This window comes from Pongo pygmaeus, chromosome 4 (assembly GCF_028885625.2).
Source record: "Pongo pygmaeus isolate AG05252 chromosome 4, NHGRI_mPonPyg2-v2.0_pri, whole genome shotgun sequence".
NCBI classification, from domain to species: Eukaryota; Metazoa; Chordata; class Mammalia; order Primates; family Hominidae; genus Pongo; species Pongo pygmaeus.
The window spans coordinates 136,482,197-136,500,997 of NC_072377.2; the positions used below are offsets into that span (position 1 = coordinate 136,482,197).

At 50.8% G+C, this 18,801-nt stretch overlaps 1 protein-coding gene across 9 annotated transcripts in view; it reads right to left on the reverse strand.

The window, feature by feature from the left end:
* Window positions 1-18,801, reverse strand: part of ACSL6 (acyl-CoA synthetase long chain family member 6) — a 65,105-nt gene that overhangs the window by 26,388 nt on the left and 19,916 nt on the right. For 5 of the 9 annotated variants that reach the window (XM_054488172.1, XM_054488165.1, XM_054488170.2 and 2 more), the window contains exons 3-12: window positions 17,707-17,821; window positions 16,960-17,024; window positions 16,283-16,384; window positions 15,680-15,779; window positions 14,943-15,121; window positions 13,738-13,770; window positions 12,322-12,373; window positions 3,738-3,811; window positions 1,982-2,059; window positions 350-484 (exon numbers count right to left, since the gene is read on the reverse strand). In XM_054488172.1, the coding sequence (XP_054344147.1) occupies window positions 350-484; window positions 1,982-2,059; window positions 3,738-3,811; window positions 12,322-12,373; window positions 13,738-13,770; window positions 14,943-15,121; window positions 15,680-15,779; window positions 16,283-16,384; window positions 16,960-17,024; window positions 17,707-17,821 (933 nt within the window). Of the gene's footprint in view, window positions 1-349; window positions 485-1,846; window positions 1,925-1,981; window positions 2,060-3,737; window positions 3,812-12,321; window positions 12,374-13,737; window positions 13,771-14,942; window positions 15,122-15,679; window positions 15,780-16,282; window positions 16,385-16,959; window positions 17,025-17,706; window positions 17,822-18,801 lie in introns of all 9 variants that reach the window. The other 4 variants (XM_054488166.2, XM_054488171.2, XM_054488164.2 and 1 more) reach the window with 2 other exon arrangements.

The following is an 18,801-nucleotide window of genomic DNA, read 5'->3' on the forward strand; positions in this document are numbered from 1 at the left end:
ATCCCCCAGGAATAAGGCCCAGACTGGCCAGCAGAGAAGCCATGTTCCATTTTGCCCCTGCAGGAGGTCACTGAGTGTGTGACATTGAGCTGAAGGTTAACACTGCCAGGGTCCAGGCATGCTGTGAAGATGGAAGTTCCTGAAAAAAATCTCTCCCACAGGGGTTTTTGGAGAATAGGAAGAAAATGGGAGAAGGAAGAATGAGAAAGAGTCAGGAACTACAAAAGAGGAGCCAAGTTCCAGGACTTGGCGGTGGAGGCATTGAAAGCCTGCCTGGGGCTCCAGACCCTGTCCAAACAAGCAAATATGCAGCCCCTCAGCCTGGCTGAAGACTCCCTGCAGAACTCACCTTGTCATACATCCGGTTCAGCAGTCGTGGGACCACAGGGAAGATGGTGGGGCATAGAGCCTTCATGTCATCTGAGAGGAGACGGATGTCTCCCTGGAAGAAGCCAACACGCCCTCCGTGGCAATAGACGACAGACTGGAAAGACAGGACAGGAAGGGAGGAGTCCCTTAGGGTGGTCACTACTGGCTATAGTCCAAAGCGGTCCAAAGTGCTGCCCTACATGGAGGGCACCCATGACCCCCTGATCCACCTCTGGCTGCTGCCATCTGATGAATGCCATCTGAGGTGACCCCCACCCCCTCACCTTCCAACTAAGTCCCACTCAGGCACAGGGAGATGAAGCAGAAGATGGAGTGGAATCCTGAGCCTCTGGGAGATGCCAAAGCAGCCATTCTCACTGGCGTGTGCCCCCTCACCTACTCCCAAACCCTGGACATGGGCCTCCCTGGGGACTCAGGCCTTTGAGATGTACTACAGCCTACTAATGGGTCTGCTCCAAGTCTTAGAGTCATTGGATTTCCCCAGGGAATTCTGGGAAGGTGAAGGTGTGTAGGCCCCATGAGTACTGAAGATGCTGCCGAAGTTGGCTGTGGGTGCTGTTTAGTGGGAGGCCAAGGGGGAGCCCCTGGCTGGTTCCTAATGGGACTAGGAGTACACCAGGGGCCTTATATATGCTCCTTTCTTTAATGCTCATAGCAACCCTCTAAGGGAAGTGGCATTTCTACAGGTGAGGAACACAAAGCTCAAAGAGGTTACATGACTTGCCCAGGGTCACAAAACTAATTTACAGTAATTGCTGGCATTGAATCCAGGTCTGGAAAGCTAGAAAGCATGCTCTCCAGATGCCAGAGCCTTACCTGCACAATTACATAAGACCTCCCCCAAGGCAAAATGAGAAAGGCCTAGAAGACACAGTTTTTTCATACGCTGGTCCCTTGAGTGACACATATATGGGGAATTCCTTGTCTCCATAATCACATATGGATTCCTCCTCCCACTCCCTCTGTATTTCCACAAGGCCTGTCTCAGGGCCAGCCTCAGGCCAAGCCTCAGGCCAGTCCCCATCTGCAGCCTGAGGAGCCATGCCAGTTTCATTCCCCAACTTTACTCTTTTGTTTTCTCTTTTAGGAGTTTGTGAATTGTAAAAGTTATGGAACATAAGTGTTTTGGTCATAAATGGAGCTGCACTGCACAGAGCTTGAAAGGTAAAGCACTTCTGCAAAGCTGCAATGCTCTCTGAGAAGATGCTATCAGCTGGGGTCTCTCTCAGCTGAGTGTGTCCATGGGTAAGACAGGGCAGGCCTGGGGGCTTCCCTGGAACAATGCTCCCAGGAGGGACAAGTGGGGTGGCTAAAGTCCTCTGAGCCCTCTGACCCCTATGGTACCTTCTGAGGACAGGGCAGTTTGGTCCTACTTCATGCCACCAGTGACAAGTGACACCCGCTAGGGTTATGGGTTCTAGGCACAGAGTGTGCCTCCCTGATGCCAGGGCCTTACCTGCACCATTCGCTCAAACATGTGTGCTAAAGGCAAATAGGAAATGTGCACATCCGCACAAGTGGGAGCCCACTGACTCTGTAAGAAAAAAGAAGGAGCCCAGGCAAGGCCCGGTCAGTCAGGTGGGCGTCTTACCTGGATTACTCTCTCAAACATGTGAGCCAGAGGCAGGAAGGAGATGAGCACATCGTCCTGTCTCGGAAAGATCACTTTCTGCAGGCGACGGGCATGGGAGACAGAAAGGAAAGAAACACTGACAGGAAGACGACAAGAGAATCATAAAACAATAAAGAGAAAATGGTCCTGGAGGGCAAACAGGAAGAGGGGGAGGGGAATGGGAGTGGTGAGGACAGAGAGAGAGGTGAAATGAAAGAGAGAAGAAATGAGAGAGAGAGGGAGAGAGAGAGGGAGGGGAAAGGAGCAGAAAGAAGAGACAGAGAGACAGGGCAGCATAGGAAGCGGAGTGTTAGGTCGCAGCGTCAGTGGGTCTAGGTTATCTGCAGAAGCAAAGAGCCAAATGAAGCACACAGAAACCAGCAGAGTGGGCTCCGCAGGGAAGTCTCCTCTCTGAGGGCCTGCCCCTCACTTGCAGTCAGTCGGCGCTAGCCCGGCTCTCTCCCCTTCCTCCCCACACCTGCAGGACCTGCCCCACACCCCATTTCTCCAGGATCCCTGGGCTACCTGGGCAGGGATTCAGAAGGTCTTGACTAGTCAGCACTTTCTAGTCCTTGCAGAGAAAGGGGCCCAGAGACTCCTAAGTCTATGCAACTGTGGCTGGGGTACAAGCCCCAGCCAGAGGAGGAGACAAGGCCAAACCCCAAACACTGGCTGAGCCTGGCCTCACAAGCCATCCCTGGAACCAGGGCCTTAAAGGGGAATGCTGACAGGGAGCCCTGCTGTGCCCCGCCAGCAAAGGGAGGGCCCAGGACACATCTCACAGATGGGACTGACCCTAGGGACAGGGGCTACTCCAGCCAGGGGAGCCCTGCACAAGGCTTGGGATCCGGGTGGGCTGTACCTCCAGGTGCTCTCCTCTGCTGGACTTCCCTGCTCTCCACCCCTTTGCAGAGGCCTTCATTCTCCTGTGCTGGCTTTTGGGCCAGCTTGGGCAAACCTTGGCTTCTGACCTGGGCTCAGCCACCAACTGTCTCTCACAGTTTTCTACTAAAATAAACTGTCTCTCACAGTTTTCTACTAAGTGTTTGGGGCACACACTCCATAATGTCATCTACCATGAACGTGGAGAGGGACTTTCTCCACAGTGAGAAAAAGGCAAACTTTTTTGAAAAGATACACTCCTTTATGCTGAAGGAAACTGCAGGACATACTCACCACTTGTGGGAAAAGTCCTCCTTTGTTAGCCAGTTATAAAATGCTAACATGCTTTGGTCAGGCCAAGACATCAAAGCTTTTTTGATTTTAGATTTACCTTTAAGTACAGCCTTATAAATTAGCAGTTGCCGTTGTTTCTCAGACTCTAGTAGTCCTTAAACACAAAATGACTGAATTAAACCCTGACCTTTGAAAAACAAGTTATTAAGGATTACTTTCTAAATAAAGGTACACACAAAACCATAGGTATATCAATTTTCAAAGTTATTTGAAGTTAGAAAGGAAAAATAGGTTTGCATGCTTTTCTTTCTGGGATCTTAGTACTCCCAGAAATCAACTGAAGATTTGTCACGTATGGATCATTTCAGTATTTGGAGTGAAAAGTGATGGTAAAAGTGGGGTTGCTCTAACAAGAACAGAAACTCCTGCCTGTGAGTGGCAGCCCAGATTATATCAGGAAAAAAATAAAATAAAAAGAAAACAAACAAATAAAAAAAATCCTCTGAGGCTTGAGGTTGTCCTCAAGAGACACCTGCAACAGTAATTCTACTTTATTCACCTCTGTCACTTTCAGAAAGCCTGAGAAATCAGCCACCACGTTCCCATGGGTGAGCATCGCACCTTTTGGGTTCCCTATAAAAAGAAAGCAAGAAGTCAAATTAGTTAGAAACTCAAGGGCCACTTCTTGAGAGCAGTGCCCAAGTTGGCAGTCCCAGACACCCAGGCTGTCCACCCAAGCCTCTGGCCTTTGTCTTCAGCCACCTTTAGACTTACAGGCAGATGAATGCTGCTTCAGGGACCTCTATCCTACAGACATAGCCTACCACTAGGCTCCCAGCAGCATGGGATCAGGAGGCAGGTGACATGGCTGCACAGGAGGGGTGCCTCAAGGCCTGAAGGGTCAACTGCTTGTGGTCTGTGCCTTATCCTCTCCCATCTTCCTTCAGGAGCAGAGGCTCTTAGCCCCCAGTACCCTTATGTACAGCAAGGGCTCTGTACTACTCCCTGGGCCTGAGTGGGGCTGGTCTCCTGAGTCCAGCAGCCAACTCTGATCGCAGAGGACTTCCCTGCTGCATTTGGCACCTGGAAAGGCCCCAGGCTCAGGCCAGGCTGCAGATCCAAGAGGGCTGGGCAGCCCTTCCTGCCTGCTCCTTGGCAGAAATGGGACACAAATATTCTTGCTTTGTTTTGATATGACCTTTCACTACTGCTCGTGAGGCCTAGTTCTCTGGGCCCTTGAGGAAGTCAGGGGCTGCTAGGATGACTCAGAGGGTAGAGGTGGCTAGGGATCCCAGGCACAGCAGGCTGGGAAGGGAGGCCAACTTGGCCACCATATCCTGTCAGGGTAGATACAATCCCAAAGTTCCTGCTGGACAGATCTGACAAGGCTCAAATGCTAGCCTTGCCACTCACTACCAGCATAACACTGGCAAGTCGTTGTTCCTCTCTGTTTCCTTACCTGTAAGATAGGGACAGTAATGCCCACCTCACAGGCTTCTATAAGATCTAAAGATAGAATCTAGGTATGAAAGATGTTAAATTAGTTTCCACTGAGGCAGCCAAAGATGTTAAATCAGATGCTTCCACTGAGGCAGCAGATACAATAGCTGTAAAACACAAAAGTGAGGGGCCAGACTACATGCAGAATTTACCCAGGAAACATCAAATAAGCCAACATGTTAACTTTGCAACCCTCACGCTGAATGAGGCAATAAAAGGGCTGAGTAGAGACTAAGAGAGTGTTGTACTCAATGCCCCTGAATTGCTCACTTTAAAATGGAGTTGATTTTATGCTATGTGAAATTTGCCTCAATGAGGGGGTGGGGAGAGAAAGAGAGAGAGAGAGAGAGAATTTTTTTTTATCTTTGGAGACAGCTACACTGAGTCATAGCCCATCAAAAGGGGAGGAATGAAGGGTCCTCTCTCCCAATCTCAACCTAACACCCGAGCTAACTCAGCCCCTAATGGGATCACTTGAAGTGCCTGATTGTGCTCCCTGCAGCTGGGGGGCCCAGTGAGAAAGATGAAGAAGACTGTGGTTGTAAAACTAAAAAAAACCAAATTAATCCCAGGGAGTCTGGATATGGAGTCTACAGAAAAGAACATCAGTCTCAGAGAGCAGTGGTGGGAATGGTAGGGTGCAAGAAATCTTATCCACGAGACCAGTTTGCCAGGGCAAAAGGACCATCGCCCATGAGGGGAGACAATCAAGAGTACACCAGAGGCAGAAGCTGAAGTGGAGCAGGCAGCAGGCAACCCAAGGAAGGGCACCACCTAAATCAAGAGTGCTCATGAAGGCAGCCATCAAGCAGAGGGAGTTTTAGACGTTTGCCCAAAACCATCTTTCAACTTTCATAGTCCACTTATTTATTCTCCTACCCCACTTCAGACCTGGTAGGAGAGGGCAGAAACCTCTGTTAGCAAGCTGGGGGAGAAGGAAAAACATCAGAGAGGAACAGAGGAGAGGAGGACCATGCCCTCCTTACCAAGCCTGCAGCCAGCCCTCGCTCAGGAGAGGAAGGAGTCTCAGTGAAGTGTACTGATTCCTATTTTGGACTGACACTTGTAATTCTGAATTAAGACTGTGTTTGTGACTTGCAAGGTCCATAGGACTTTTTAATTAACTGAGAGTGACCAGAAAAGGCACAAGATGCCTGAGTTTTTGCCCAGGAGCAGAAAAAGAACTACCCCCGCGGCACAAATTTAAAGGCACGAATGAAGATAAAAATAAAGTTGCTCTCATAATTATAGCCCAGGAGGCCTACTTGTTCAACTTACTGGTGACCCATTTGTCAGAGATAAGAGCATCAGGCATGGCCCAATCTTTGAATTCAAGAGACAAGACACATCTGTTTGACTGAATGTATGGTGGATGGGGTTTTAACCTGCACTCTGGCACTTCCACCCATATTGCAAATCACAGAGGTGATTCTGGGGACACAGAAGATTATGACATGATTTAAAAAGTTACATTTCTCTAATAAATATCTGTCAAAATATCTTCCTTTTGAAAAGAAAAAGTGCCATGGGGTCTAATTTTATCTCTGCCTATCCTTCTTTCATCCTAACATCTTTCCTCAAACCCAGGCTCAGATTAAGAAATATCCAAGTTGTCTCATACACAAATCCCACAGAGTACCTGGGCCCACAGAGTATTCCAAGTGTCACCTAGCAATTTCTTCCCACTGACTCTTAGGATCTGGAAGTTTCTAAGGAATATCTCCCAAACACTAGGTATGAAATCAGAAGTGTCATGAAATAGAGTCCCGTGTTACAGAGCTTTGGATTTGCGAAGTTGGCTGACTTGTTCATGCTTGAGAGAACTCAGGGTGACTGGTGTAAGAATCTCAAGGGAAAACTGTCTTCATTGATAAAAAATAATTCTAAAGCCTCCATTCAGTTCAAGCCAAAACACATACAACAGCAGTAGTTATTCAATTCCACTTGGTTAGATAAGCCCTTTTCTTCTCCAACATGATGAGAAAAGTTCATGTCCTTTAGTTTTCTTGTGGATATGAATGCCAATTTATACATGTCTAATGGCATATGGAATTTTAAAACATTCCCAGACATGCCCAAATTATTTCTTTAAGTTGTCTCTACATGTGGTCCCAAAGGATGAAGAAGAAGTGAATGTTGGCAACATATTGTGGGGGGAGACTGAAAGGTTACAGAATCATATTGCAGAATTTTCCCTGGTTTTCTCCTTTTCTGGTGCAATGTCAGTAAGAGATGCTGGCTACCCAGGCCGCCAATGTCTCAGAAGTATGAGACCCACTGTCTATTACCCATCATCCACTCATAAGCTGACCATTCTTGTATTTAATTTTCTCTCTAGCCACTGAAGAAAAACTCTCCAAGTGTTACATTCTGCCAATGACATTTTGGCTTTGGTCAGTGTTCCTGGGCAGGCCTCCCATGGTGGCTATTATGTAGAAAGGCATTTTGCTGGGTGACGATCTGCCCTGGTTGGATGTTGGCTCCAAGTGACAACAGCTGCGGATGGAGTTAAGCTCAAGGTTTCTCCTGCAGGGGTGGAAGTGGGTTTGGGGACAGTTCTGGGCCACCCAGCTGGGGGATTCTGGCTGCTTGTTTCTGCTTTTAAATAGTTAAAGGTGGGTTATAATAGTTACTGGTGACTGACATTCTCTGGAAGTTTCATAATGCAGGTAGAGTGTTCCTCTTCCTGCTAAAGGCTCTCAAATCTTTAGGTCTGAGTCTTACTTTTATCAATCCCATATCCACCAATCTAAAAAATCAGACTTGAGGGCTAGTAAGAATAGAAATAATAACTATAATAGTAGCCAAGTACTCAACACCCACTAATGTTAGCACTGTGCTGGGCACTTCATACATGGTAACTCAGTTATTTCTTGAAACAGCCCTATGCAGTAAGTTAAATGTATTCATCTAATACCCAAGAAAACAAGCTTAAGAGAGGTTAAGTAATCCTAAAGCTGTACAGCAGGAGTGCTGAGATTTAATTTTATATCTACATTCATTCAGGTCTTGAACCAAATAGCACAAAACGAATAGGTCATGGTGAACATTTTCCCCAGAAAGCCCACCTCTGAGTAGCCACAGTTCTGGGGCTGATGGGCACTTACATGCTCAGCTAAATGACTGTATATGCCTGGGCTTTCATGGGCATCCTCAGAACAGAAGGGATGCCCCAATTTGAATGGCCTCCACCCCCTCAGCCTCCCGGCCCCACAGCCAGTGCTTAGAATTGATCCCTCATGCTTTGAGACGCTTTCATATGACTCCAGACCTGTGGCCCTTCCCCTCCTATCTTCTTTCTTGTCCCTCCCTCCCTCCCACGCTGACTCCTGTGTCCCTCCCTTCAGTAACTCTCCTGTCAAGTGCTTCAGCTCTTGGGCCTCCCCAAGGATCCCATTCTGAAAACCCCACCAAGCCAATCCAGCTGCCAACCTTCCTGCTCCCTCCACAGCGCGGATCCCGAGGCTCATAGCCTCTGTCCCAGAGGGGCTCTCTTCCCAGAAACTGTCAACAAATGGCCCCTTTAGACTCCTCTCATCCTCAGCCAGGACTCTGACTCCCACTCCACAAAGGAGGCAGAAGCCGTCAGAAGACTCCCCGCATCTTCCTGGCCTCCCAGACTCTGCTCTTACCCCTTCCTTCCTAGCAGGGCCATCTCCTCCCTGGTACTTGGAGGCCTCCTCTCTCCCCAGCCCACACCAAAGCTTCGGGGGCTTTGGTGCTTGAGCATCCTCTTCCTTTTCTCTGTCTCCAGTGGCCCCTTCTCAGCCATAAGAAACACTTTCAGGAACTCCAGAAGAGCAACAAACCTCCCCCAAAGCCCTTGGCTCCACCAGCTGCCAATTTTGCTCTCTGCCATACCTTCATAGTCAACTATTAAAAAAAACACAAAAAAACCCCCCACAACTTCTCCTCAAGTATAACACACACATGGAAAAGTGCCCAAATAAGTGTAAAGCTCAATGGAGTTTTCCAAAGTGAACTTGGCTGTACAACCAGCACCCAGATCAAGACATAGAACATCACCAGCATCCCAGAGGCTCCCTTATCACCCTTCCAGGGTGCCATTATCCCAGAAGATACCCCCTATCCTGATTTGTAAAACCACAGGGTAATTTATCATGTTTTATAATTTCATATGAAAGAAATCATACAATCTTTTGTGCCTGGTTTCTTTTGCTCAACATTGTGGCATAATGTTCTACTGTAAGCAAATAAGCATTTGAATTATTTCCAGATTTTGACTATTACAGTGTTGCTGTGAACATGATGGAGCATGCCTTTTGGTGGCATGGCCAAGCTTCTTGAAAGAAGTGTACACATGCTTGTACTGAATGAATATCTTTACTTCCCATTCGCTTCTCAGTCCACAGCAACCAGCTCCTCCACCCCATGCCCCAGGACAAGCCTTTTGTTTTGTTTTGTTTTTGTGATGGAGTCTTGCTCTGTTGCCCAGACTGGAGTGAAGTGGCATAATTTCAGCTCACTGCAACCTCCGCCTCCCGGGTTCAAGCGATTCTCCTTCCTCTGCTCCCAAGTAGCTGGGACTACAGGCGCGCGCCACCACACTCAGCTAATTGTTCGTATTTTTAGTACAGATGGGGTTTCACCATGTTAGCCAGGATGGGCTCGATCTCCTGACCTTGTGATCCGCCCACCTCGGCCTCCCAAAGTGCTGGGAGGACCAGCCTTTGTCAAGAGCACCAGCAGGTCATTTCATGGTGACATCCTCCAGTTACAACTTAACCACAGACGATGCTGACAGATCCTGTTCTCCTCTAGTCTCTCCAGCCCCTCCTGCCTGACCTCTATTGGGAACTCCTGTCCCATCATCTCCCTCGTGCTCGTGCCCTCAAGCCCTGCCTTGGGCCCTCTCTTTTCCTCTCAAAACTCCCGCAAAGCAGCATGTTCTGTGCTACCATCAGGCCTCCGCACATGCTCTTTCTCCTGCAGGGAATGCCCTTCCCTGGCTTCTGCAGCTACTGATCCTTCAGGACTCTGTTTAGAGTGACTTCCTCTGGGAATCCTTTCTGTCCTGCTGTACTGATCTCTCGGTGGCTGGGTAACCCATGCACCAGGGATGCAGACCTCAAGGCAGTGACTGCATCATATTGTAACTGCCTGATGACACAAGCTGGGAGCTCATGGGTGCAGACCTATGTCTTCTCCATCCCTATGCCCTCAGCACCTAATGCTAGGTCTGATGCATAGTGGGTACTCACAAAAATTAGCTGAATGAATGAATATAGATGAATTAGAAAAAGAGTGCTAAAGACACATAGACTGGAAGTTATGTTTTTTAAAAGCACTGTATTTTCTTTGCTAGGAAGACAAGGTATATGAACTCACAAGGATAAAACATCCTAACTATCATTCAAGGGACCCAATTTCCCAAACTGGGCTGTGTTACATCCACATATTATCTTTTTTTCAGAGGTGGGAATGGGTTCAGATTCCAGTCCAGCTAACAGTTATTTGGAAATGAACAGCAAACCACATGCCCACCCCTCAGCCATCACTGGGTACAGACAGACCACAAGCTCTCACCACCTCCCAGGCCTTCTTGGCCTGAATAGGGACTTCAAAGTACTGACTTATTCTAGGAATCTCCACAGATTTTTTCCACCCCATGCCAAGAATGAAATCTTCCTGGAATGATTCCACCAGAATCATGGGCCAAATGTCAGGTTCAGATCATATTTTCCATTTTTCCCCATGAAAAGAACAATGTGGCCCTTGATGAGGCTGGGAGCCAGGACATTTAGCTTACATTTAAGGGAAGCTGTATCTGGGCTGTGACGCTGAGGACACACAAGGCTGATGTACCCGACAAGAGGATGAGTACAAGAGGCACAGCACGGGCTTAGCCTAAAGCCAAGGAAATCCAAGTGCACAAGCCAGGCGGGGTGATATCAGGCCAGAGCCCTGCTCACTCCCCCAGCTCTGCCCAGGCACCAGCCATAGCTTTGGAGTGGGAGGTCTGGGAAAGTAAATCACAGCCTATGTTCCAAGCCCCATACATTCTGCTTCCACCACACAGAGCTTGAGTAGGATGGCTCAGCTTCCTACAGTCTGGAAAAGCACTGGACATGATGTCTGCCCTCCCCAGCCAGGCAATAGCACATTTCTGCATCATGAAGTTTTTCTCCAGATCCAAGGGCAATGTCTGTGACCAAGTCACCTGTTAAAAGGCTGAAGGCACACTTTGAAGGCAGGTCCAAAGATAAGGCCATAGCAGTGACCTGCTCCCCAAAACCATGTCACCAAAAATTCACATTGTAAAACTCAAGACAAAAAGACATCGGAAAGTGCTCTTTAAAAAGCAACATAAACCTGAAGGGCATTTTTGAATCCTGGGTTGGCTCTGGATGTCAGCTCCTAGAGAGGAAGGGCTGTGTTGTTATTTTTCTGACAGAGTTTAGTAGAATATGATGGAAATCCTTGAACCCATGTGAGTTAATAGTAAAAATCTATCTATATTCGATAAAGCATGTTTATCGTGATCCACTAACATGAATAATCCTGGTTGTAGGTCTGGTCACAGGTCTGTCAAATGCCTTAGAGGCTGCATCTGCAGAAGGCATGCAGAACCCAGTTCACTGCCTACTGAGAGCTGTCATCAAGATGGGCCAATCCTCAGTTTGGAAAAAGAAGGCTGGAGACTTCCTGCCCATTCAGGGCAAGGCAAGTGACATCCACGTCATCAGATGAGATGGAAAGGTAGCACTGGGAAAGGCTCTGGCCTGGGAATTATGAGAGCAGGGCACAGGTCCTGGTGCTTCTACTTGCTGCTGGTGTCCCTTTGGAGCAAGCAGGCTTGGTGACAATCCTGCTCACCTCACAGGCTGTGCTGAGGCCCCAGTGGTGCAGAGAGAGGGTGGACAGCATGCTATAGAAATGCAGAGGGTTGTGCCTGTGCTATGTCCTCTTGCGCTTTCTGCCTCCCCCAGGAAACCTTCCTTGATTATTCCTGCCACTGTTGATGTGTGTGCTCCTCTGTCAGCTCCAAGCACAGAGGGCGTCATTTCTGCTTGTGTGCTTTGCCTGACAGCCTTGCTCATGGCACACCAGCCCCAGCCCGCAGAGCATCTGCATTGCCCTTTCACACACTATCCCATCTCCCACTTGACACCTTTAGCCACCCTCATAGCAGATGAGAAATTGGGGACACTGGTGGCAGAGAAGTTAAATGACTGGCTCACAGTCCCCCAGCAAGCAGTGGAGGTAGGACTCAAACCAAGGTGCTCAGACGCCAAACCTCACACTCTTTCCCCAGTCCCCAACACAAAGGTCAGGCAGAGGCAGAAAGCAGGGGAGTGAGAGCTGTTTACCAGAGAGAAATGATGCCAGTGAGAAAGGATCTTCCCTCAGCACATGATCCAGCTGCCCATGACTCTGCTGACTCAGCTCTGGGAGGTGCCAAGCCCTCACACTGGACCTCCCAATGCACACTGTCCATCTGTATCTGGCCACTCTTATTCTGGGCACTGGGAGGTGCAGGAGGGACCCAGTGTCTGGAGCCAGGCACCAGACAAAGCTCAGCCCATTTCAAACAGGGTATCAAAGACTCCAGCTGTCACCTACTAGGCCACCAGGGAAGGGTGCAGGTAGCCATGGCTGGGGATCTGCGTGCCTCTGCTTACCTGTCGTGCCGCTTGTGAAACACACAATGGAGAGGTCATCAGGCTGCGGGGGCTGCAGGGGTGAGAAGAGGAGTGTGTTAGGGAGACCCAGTGTGGCCAGCCAGGGCCCAAGATGCCTGGGCTCCCCAACCAGCCAGGCCCATATGTATGCTGTATGTGGGTGGGAGCACGTGTTGGGCACGCCTGCATGCTCCTGTGTTCTGCACTCAGAAAGGTGGGCAGGTGAGCGCTCAGGAAAAAGAAAAAGAAGCTGAGGAAACCTAACTGGAGTGTGAACACTAATCTGTCCCACCAACCTCACATCTGGTCCCACTGCCTCCCCTACTTGAGCCTAGGCTGAATTATCCTAGGTGGGATTGGGCTGCAATGGCCACATCTCGGTCTCTATCAAAGCTCTGACGTTTCTAGTGGATGTGACCCAGTTCCCTCCCTCCTTCCCATGTTCTCCCAAGTATCTGGGGTTAAGCTTGGGAGCACGTGTGGCTTGGGCACTGAGCTGCCCACTGTGTCACCAAGGCTGCTCTGCATCAGCCCTTGCCCTGGCACTGGGCACATAGTCTGGGGTCACCAGAAGGAGCCCATCAAGTCTGCTTGCATGTAGAGGATGGCTTCCTAGAGGAGGTAACAGTTGAGTTGAGATGGAAGGGCAAGCAAGATTTCTCCAGATGAAGTGTGGGTGGGTGTTTTGGGGAGAAGAACCAGCCTGGGCACAGGCACAGAGGCAGAAGAGAGAAAGGGTGCTGAAGGATGGGAGAGTGGTTCTCTAAGACTGAGCCCTGATGTGTGGGAGATGGGCAAACACCAGGAGCTACCCATGCAGTGCCCTGGGAAAACAGGGGTGACCTGCTCAGGCCTGTGTAAAGGGAGAGGGAAGGACTGAGCTGGAGGGAGGCCTGGAGGCCATATGCCTTTTAGAAAGTTGAAAACCCCCACATGGCCCATCCCGGGGGCAGCTGTCCTCACTGTGGCTCAACCCCAGGAAGTATCACATGGGGATGACGCACAGAACAGTTCACAAAGCAAAGACGAACAAAGACAGCAGATGCCACAAGGCCATTTGGCACAAGAGTCCATTTCTGGTTCTGTTGCTGCTTCTGTCTACTGCATCTTCTGGCGAGTTCGCCATATTCATAGTGAGAAAATAAGACTTCCCAAAGAAGTTACTTGAAGAACCAAGGGTGGCCAGGATTGGCAGCTCTTTTTTCTCCCTCCCAAATACCTGACTCCTGTTCCAGGTCCTTCCCTGGGCCCTCAGCCTTACAGAAGTCCTGGACACCCGAGTGGACATTTCCTGGCTTGCACACGGGAGTTGCTTATTAACACAGAGGTGCTGTTCTGTGCACAGTGAGGGACTCTGTGAGGACAGGCCCTGCACGCCATCTCACTCAATAAAGACCTGCAGGCGGATTCGCTTACCACAGGAGCATGGTGATTCTCTTGGCCACAGTCCTGAAAGAAGAAAATGCTGTTTTTAAATGCTCAAAAGTTCTTTCTCTCTCTCTCTCTTTCTGTCCCTCTGTCTCTGTCTCTCTCTCACACACACGCACATACATACACACACACACACACACACACACACACAAAATTAGAATAAACAGCTCAGTAGGCCTCACTCCTGCACCAATCCCAGAGTCTAAGATTCCAAAGAGGCCACTGAGATGGTCATGGCAGACACGACCTCAGTGGCCTCTTCTCAGACAGACAGCTAAGCCTGAGGCTCCTGGGAGACAGGGAGGGTGACTAGAGGTTCTAGACCACCCCACACATCACAGACAGGGAGCCCGAGCCCCAGGGAGAGGCTAAGCAAAGTGCACACGCCACCTGTACGATGGCAATCCAAGTGTGAGCATGTTGGGCTTAAAGTGCTCTTGGCACGGCTGGGCACATGCTCAGGATGCAGCAGCTGGGTGGACTAGGCTTCTGGATGAGCAGTCAGTGCTAGTGGGGCAGGTGGGGGCTGCCAGTGTAGGTCAGCTGCCAGTGCCAGGAAGGGGTACAATGCATAGGCATTACCAGTAGAGTGGGGAGCACACAGCGAGGCAGGAGAAGGAGGGCCTGGGGCCTAGATCCAGTAGGGCACAGTGGGGGGTCAGCTGCTACTGGGCAGGGCCTGAGGCCTTGGAGGCCAGGATGTCCTGTGTCACCCCAGCAGACCACAGACTGCCACCAACCTGATGTCTCTGGGGAGGCCAGGCACAGAAACATCCATTCTGCTGGCCGCTGGGGGTCTGGATCACATTTGCAAGAACATCTCCCAGTCTCCTGGACCTATGTCTATAGTCCTCAGACACAGACAGGCTGAGGCTAGCTGGAAATGAGGAAGCTCCAGAGGCTATGTGAGTACCTCTGAGGTAAGCTGGCACCACAGTCCACCAGTCAGCACCTAGTGCCAGGCTGGATTAACTGATCCAGCCATGGAGCCTATCTCCTAGAGGATGCCTGTGGGCACCAACCCCACCACCCACCACCAGCCCTTGCAAAGCCTACCCTGTCTGGACACTGATATACCCTGCGGGCCCAAAACAGCCACCCCAGGGCATGAGAGGGACAGATAACCAGAAGTTCTGACTTGGTGACCAGCCAGCAGTAGCCCAGCAAACAGCCCAGAGGCAGACCCTCACCTCCACGGCCTGCATGGACTTAATGACCACCCCGCACTTCTGCCCTCTCTCTTTCAGGGCTTCTTCGAATGGGTCCATGAGGATGATCAGCTTGAGGCCTGGAGTCTCCTTCCTCTCCACATGCTCTAGCAGAAGCACCGCCTTCTGAGGTTTGTCCACAATCACGGTGCTGATGTCCGCTGCAGGGGGCCATCAAGGAGAGTCAGGCCATGTGGGCCCAGGCCATGAGTGCAGGCAGCATGTGCCAGGCAGCACTTCCATGGTCTGTGTGCCCATAGCTTATGTGTAAATAAATACATAAGACAGGCCTCGTGTACAGAGGAATTTGCCGTGGGTCCTGGGCGGAACCAAGGGCAGAAGGCCAGGGAATCTCCTCAAGCAGATTCCAAGCTCCCCTTTGTTCCAGGCTCTGCCCCCATCATCCCAGGTCTGTCTGAGATATTTACCACCCCCCTGCATCTGTGCCAAGCTGTCATGAACTTCAGAGGGTTGCACCCTGTGTGGAGGCTGTTGCAGAGGCTCCTTCTTGGCAGCTGAGCCCTGTGGAAGGAACCTTCGGGTAAAGTCTGACCAGGGACAGCTTGACTCAGGAAGCCAACGCAGGAGCCACAGTGTAAGCCCCTAGTATTTTCTGAGAGCAAAGTGCCTCTTACGAGTGTCAGACAATCAGCATAACCTGAGAAGCTGGAGGCTGGGGGCCAGCTGCCAGTGGCAGGGTGTGGTGGCAGTGGGCTTACCTGTATTGACGATGTAGCGGATAGCCCCAGGGCCCAGGGTGTCATAGAGCGGGACCACCACCATGGAATATGTGTAGCAGGCCAGCTCCGCAATGATCCACTATGGAGACACACAAGGCAGGGGGTGGGGAAGGAGGGGAGATTAGAGGGCTGTCCTGCCCTTAGGCCCAGGTAACCAGGGTCCCTGCTCTAAGCCCTATGCCTGTGGCAAGGAATCCACGAGGTTAATGGGTTGTGTCTGCTCACCCACAGCCTTCTGGACCAGGCCTGTCCCAGAGAATTCTGTAACTCCTGGATTTCATGTCTAAACTGCCGCAAGGACAGTTCCATGGCCCGCATGAGCCTATTCCTCAGGTCTTTCCTCCCCATTGGCTCACGGGGCAGCTGTTTGTAGAGCTGGGTGGGGTGTGGATGGAGCGTGGCTGGGGTGGCCAGTGCTGATGAGGGGCAGAGCCAGGCTGGGAAGAGGAGTGGTGGCATAGCCCAAGGGTCTCTGTTTTTTCTTTTGTCCTGGGCCCTACAAACAGTGAAAGCAGGACTATTCCATGGTAGCCAACCCCTACTCCACAAATCCCTCTAAAACCAGTCAAGGTGGGTGCTTACCTCTGGCCGATTTTGTGCAAAAACACCAATAAACTGATCGGTGCATGCTTTACAATTGTGCTGGAGAAGTCCGGACCCCAGAAATTCAGCCCTGTCGGCCACCTGCACACAGATGTGGTGAAGTGATGGGAAAACAAGGACTCTTCAACAGGGGAAGGAGATCCCCAGGAGGGATTCTTTTTTTTTTTTTTTGAGATGGAGTCTTGATCTGTCACCCAGGCTGGAGTGCAATGGCACAATCTCTGCTCACTGCAACCTCTGCCTCCCAGGTTCAAGCAATTCTCCTGTCTTAGCCTCCCAAGTAGCTGGGATTACAGGTGCATGCCACCACACCTGGCTAATTTTTTGTATTTTAGTACAGACAGAGTTTCACTGCGTTGCCCAGGCTGGTCTCGAACTCCTGTGCTCAGGCAATCCACCCACCTTGGCCTCCCAAAGTGCTGGGATTACAGGCATGAGCCACCACACCCAGCCAGGATTCTTATAGATCTGAGGGACCTCCCTGACTTCCAACCCGGGTATGCTGGAAGCCCTTCGAGGCTGTTGCCGGGAGTTTGGCAGACAGGCCAGGGAAATAAATGACCCTCCGAGACCCAGCAGGTGCCCACATCCCTCCCTACCTGCCCTGAGTGCCAGATCTGTATGGGTGGCCAGGGTGGGGCCCCTGTATCACTCACCTCCTGGTAGGACAGCCACTGGTAAGGCTGCTTAGGCTTCCTGAAACCAAGACAGGGCCCATTCCCTGTAGACAGATAAGAAAGCCTTGTGTCAGGGAGGGGTCAGAGTGGGTGTGCCACCTGCATCTGCCCATCAGAAACCTGGATGGACATCCCATACTGTAGTGTGTCCATGGGCCAAGTGAACTGCCCTCCTGCACTCCCAGCTACCTGTCTAATCTTCTGAAGCCCACGAGGGCCTAAAGCACATAAGTACGGCATCACCCCAGGGATCAGGGAGGTCTGGAAATGGGGAATGATGCAGCGCCCAGTCCCCACCATAATTTGTGTGGTGATCCTTATCACAGACCCAAAGGATACAGACACCTGGGGACCACTGGGAGGAGGTGGTAGGCTGCTTCTCTTTGCCTCTTACCCTGAGAACACCCAGACATCTCAGAGGTTCGGGTTCAGAACCATGCCAGCCAGTGGCCTGGCAGTTCAAGGCTCCCCAAGAGTATAGAGTGTGGGCCAAGTGATGGCCTAAGGTCAAGCTGCCCCAAGGGCTGGAACAAAGCTGAGGTCAGCCCTTTAGCCATATAATGCAGCTGCTTCTCTGACTGGTGGGAGGAAGGCCAGGAGTAGCTTCTCTCCACTGAACCTGGGGATAGCTCACCTGCCATGGCCCTGGTATCATGCTTGCATACCCACCCTTGCACCCACTCAACCCCTGCCACACAGCCCCTCCACACCCCCCACCCTTCTCACCTGAGATGCTAAGCCCACGGCGGAACACCTGGTACATGGTCCGGGCATCATCATAGTAGTGGGTAAGTAGCTGAGGGCCAGACCCAATCACAGATCGCCGTGCCCCGCCACAGTCCTGCAAGCCAAGCACCGGCCAGAGAAGTTGGCTGAGGCAGGTAGAGGTGCCAGGAGAGGGCTGCAGCATGCACAAGGCTGTACACAGCTCAGATGTACAACCTGTGCATGCAGTTAGCACTGTGGCATCTGTGTGCCCGCGTACACATGGACTACACACACCTGGACTGTACACACTCAACCTGCATGTAGCCACACTCCGACATAGTTGGCTCATGCATAAAGGCTGAATATACCAGTGTCCCCACATACAAACTCCACACACACATACAGCATTCACACAGCAGGTCAGCATACACAGAATGTCCAGAGTTTTCAGTTAATAGTCATATATACCCATGGCTCATTCATACAACACAGTGGGGAGTATTGGCTGGATTCAGGAACAACCTGCCAAGGTATCTCCCATCCCATCATCTACTGCTATGTCCCTGAGTTAAGGATCAGTTGGGTGTGGTGTTAGCTAAGAAGGCTGCCACCCATCATTCACATAATGATGTGAGTTAGAGGACTGTGCTGAAGGTTCTGTCCCAGGCACAGAGGCCTAGGAGGCTAGGGAGGGAGGACAGGCTGAATTATGTTCATGTGCAATGGAGGAGGAGAGGCAGGCAGCAAGTTCCTGGGTCCAAAGTGGCACGGATGCAGAGTGGGAAAGTGGCAAACCCCCTCTGTGCTGGTGAGTAGGGCGAGGAGCCAGCCTTCTCCTGCCTCCTCCCCTTCCACCCTGTCACCCTTCCCCAGGGTGCCCAAACCCACTCTCCAGTATCACAGCTCCACCTCTTCTTCAAGCACTATTTGAGCTACCCTGGGCTGGGCCAGAGCCTGCCACCTCTTGGAACAGCAGGTCTAAGGAAAAAAACATCTGTGAGAACCAGAAAGCAAACAGCCAAACTCAAAACCACAGGCAACTCCCGACTGTTTTGGAGTGGAAAGTTCTGATTGGCCAGTGCTTTCAAGGACCAAGCCCACCTAAGACCTGCA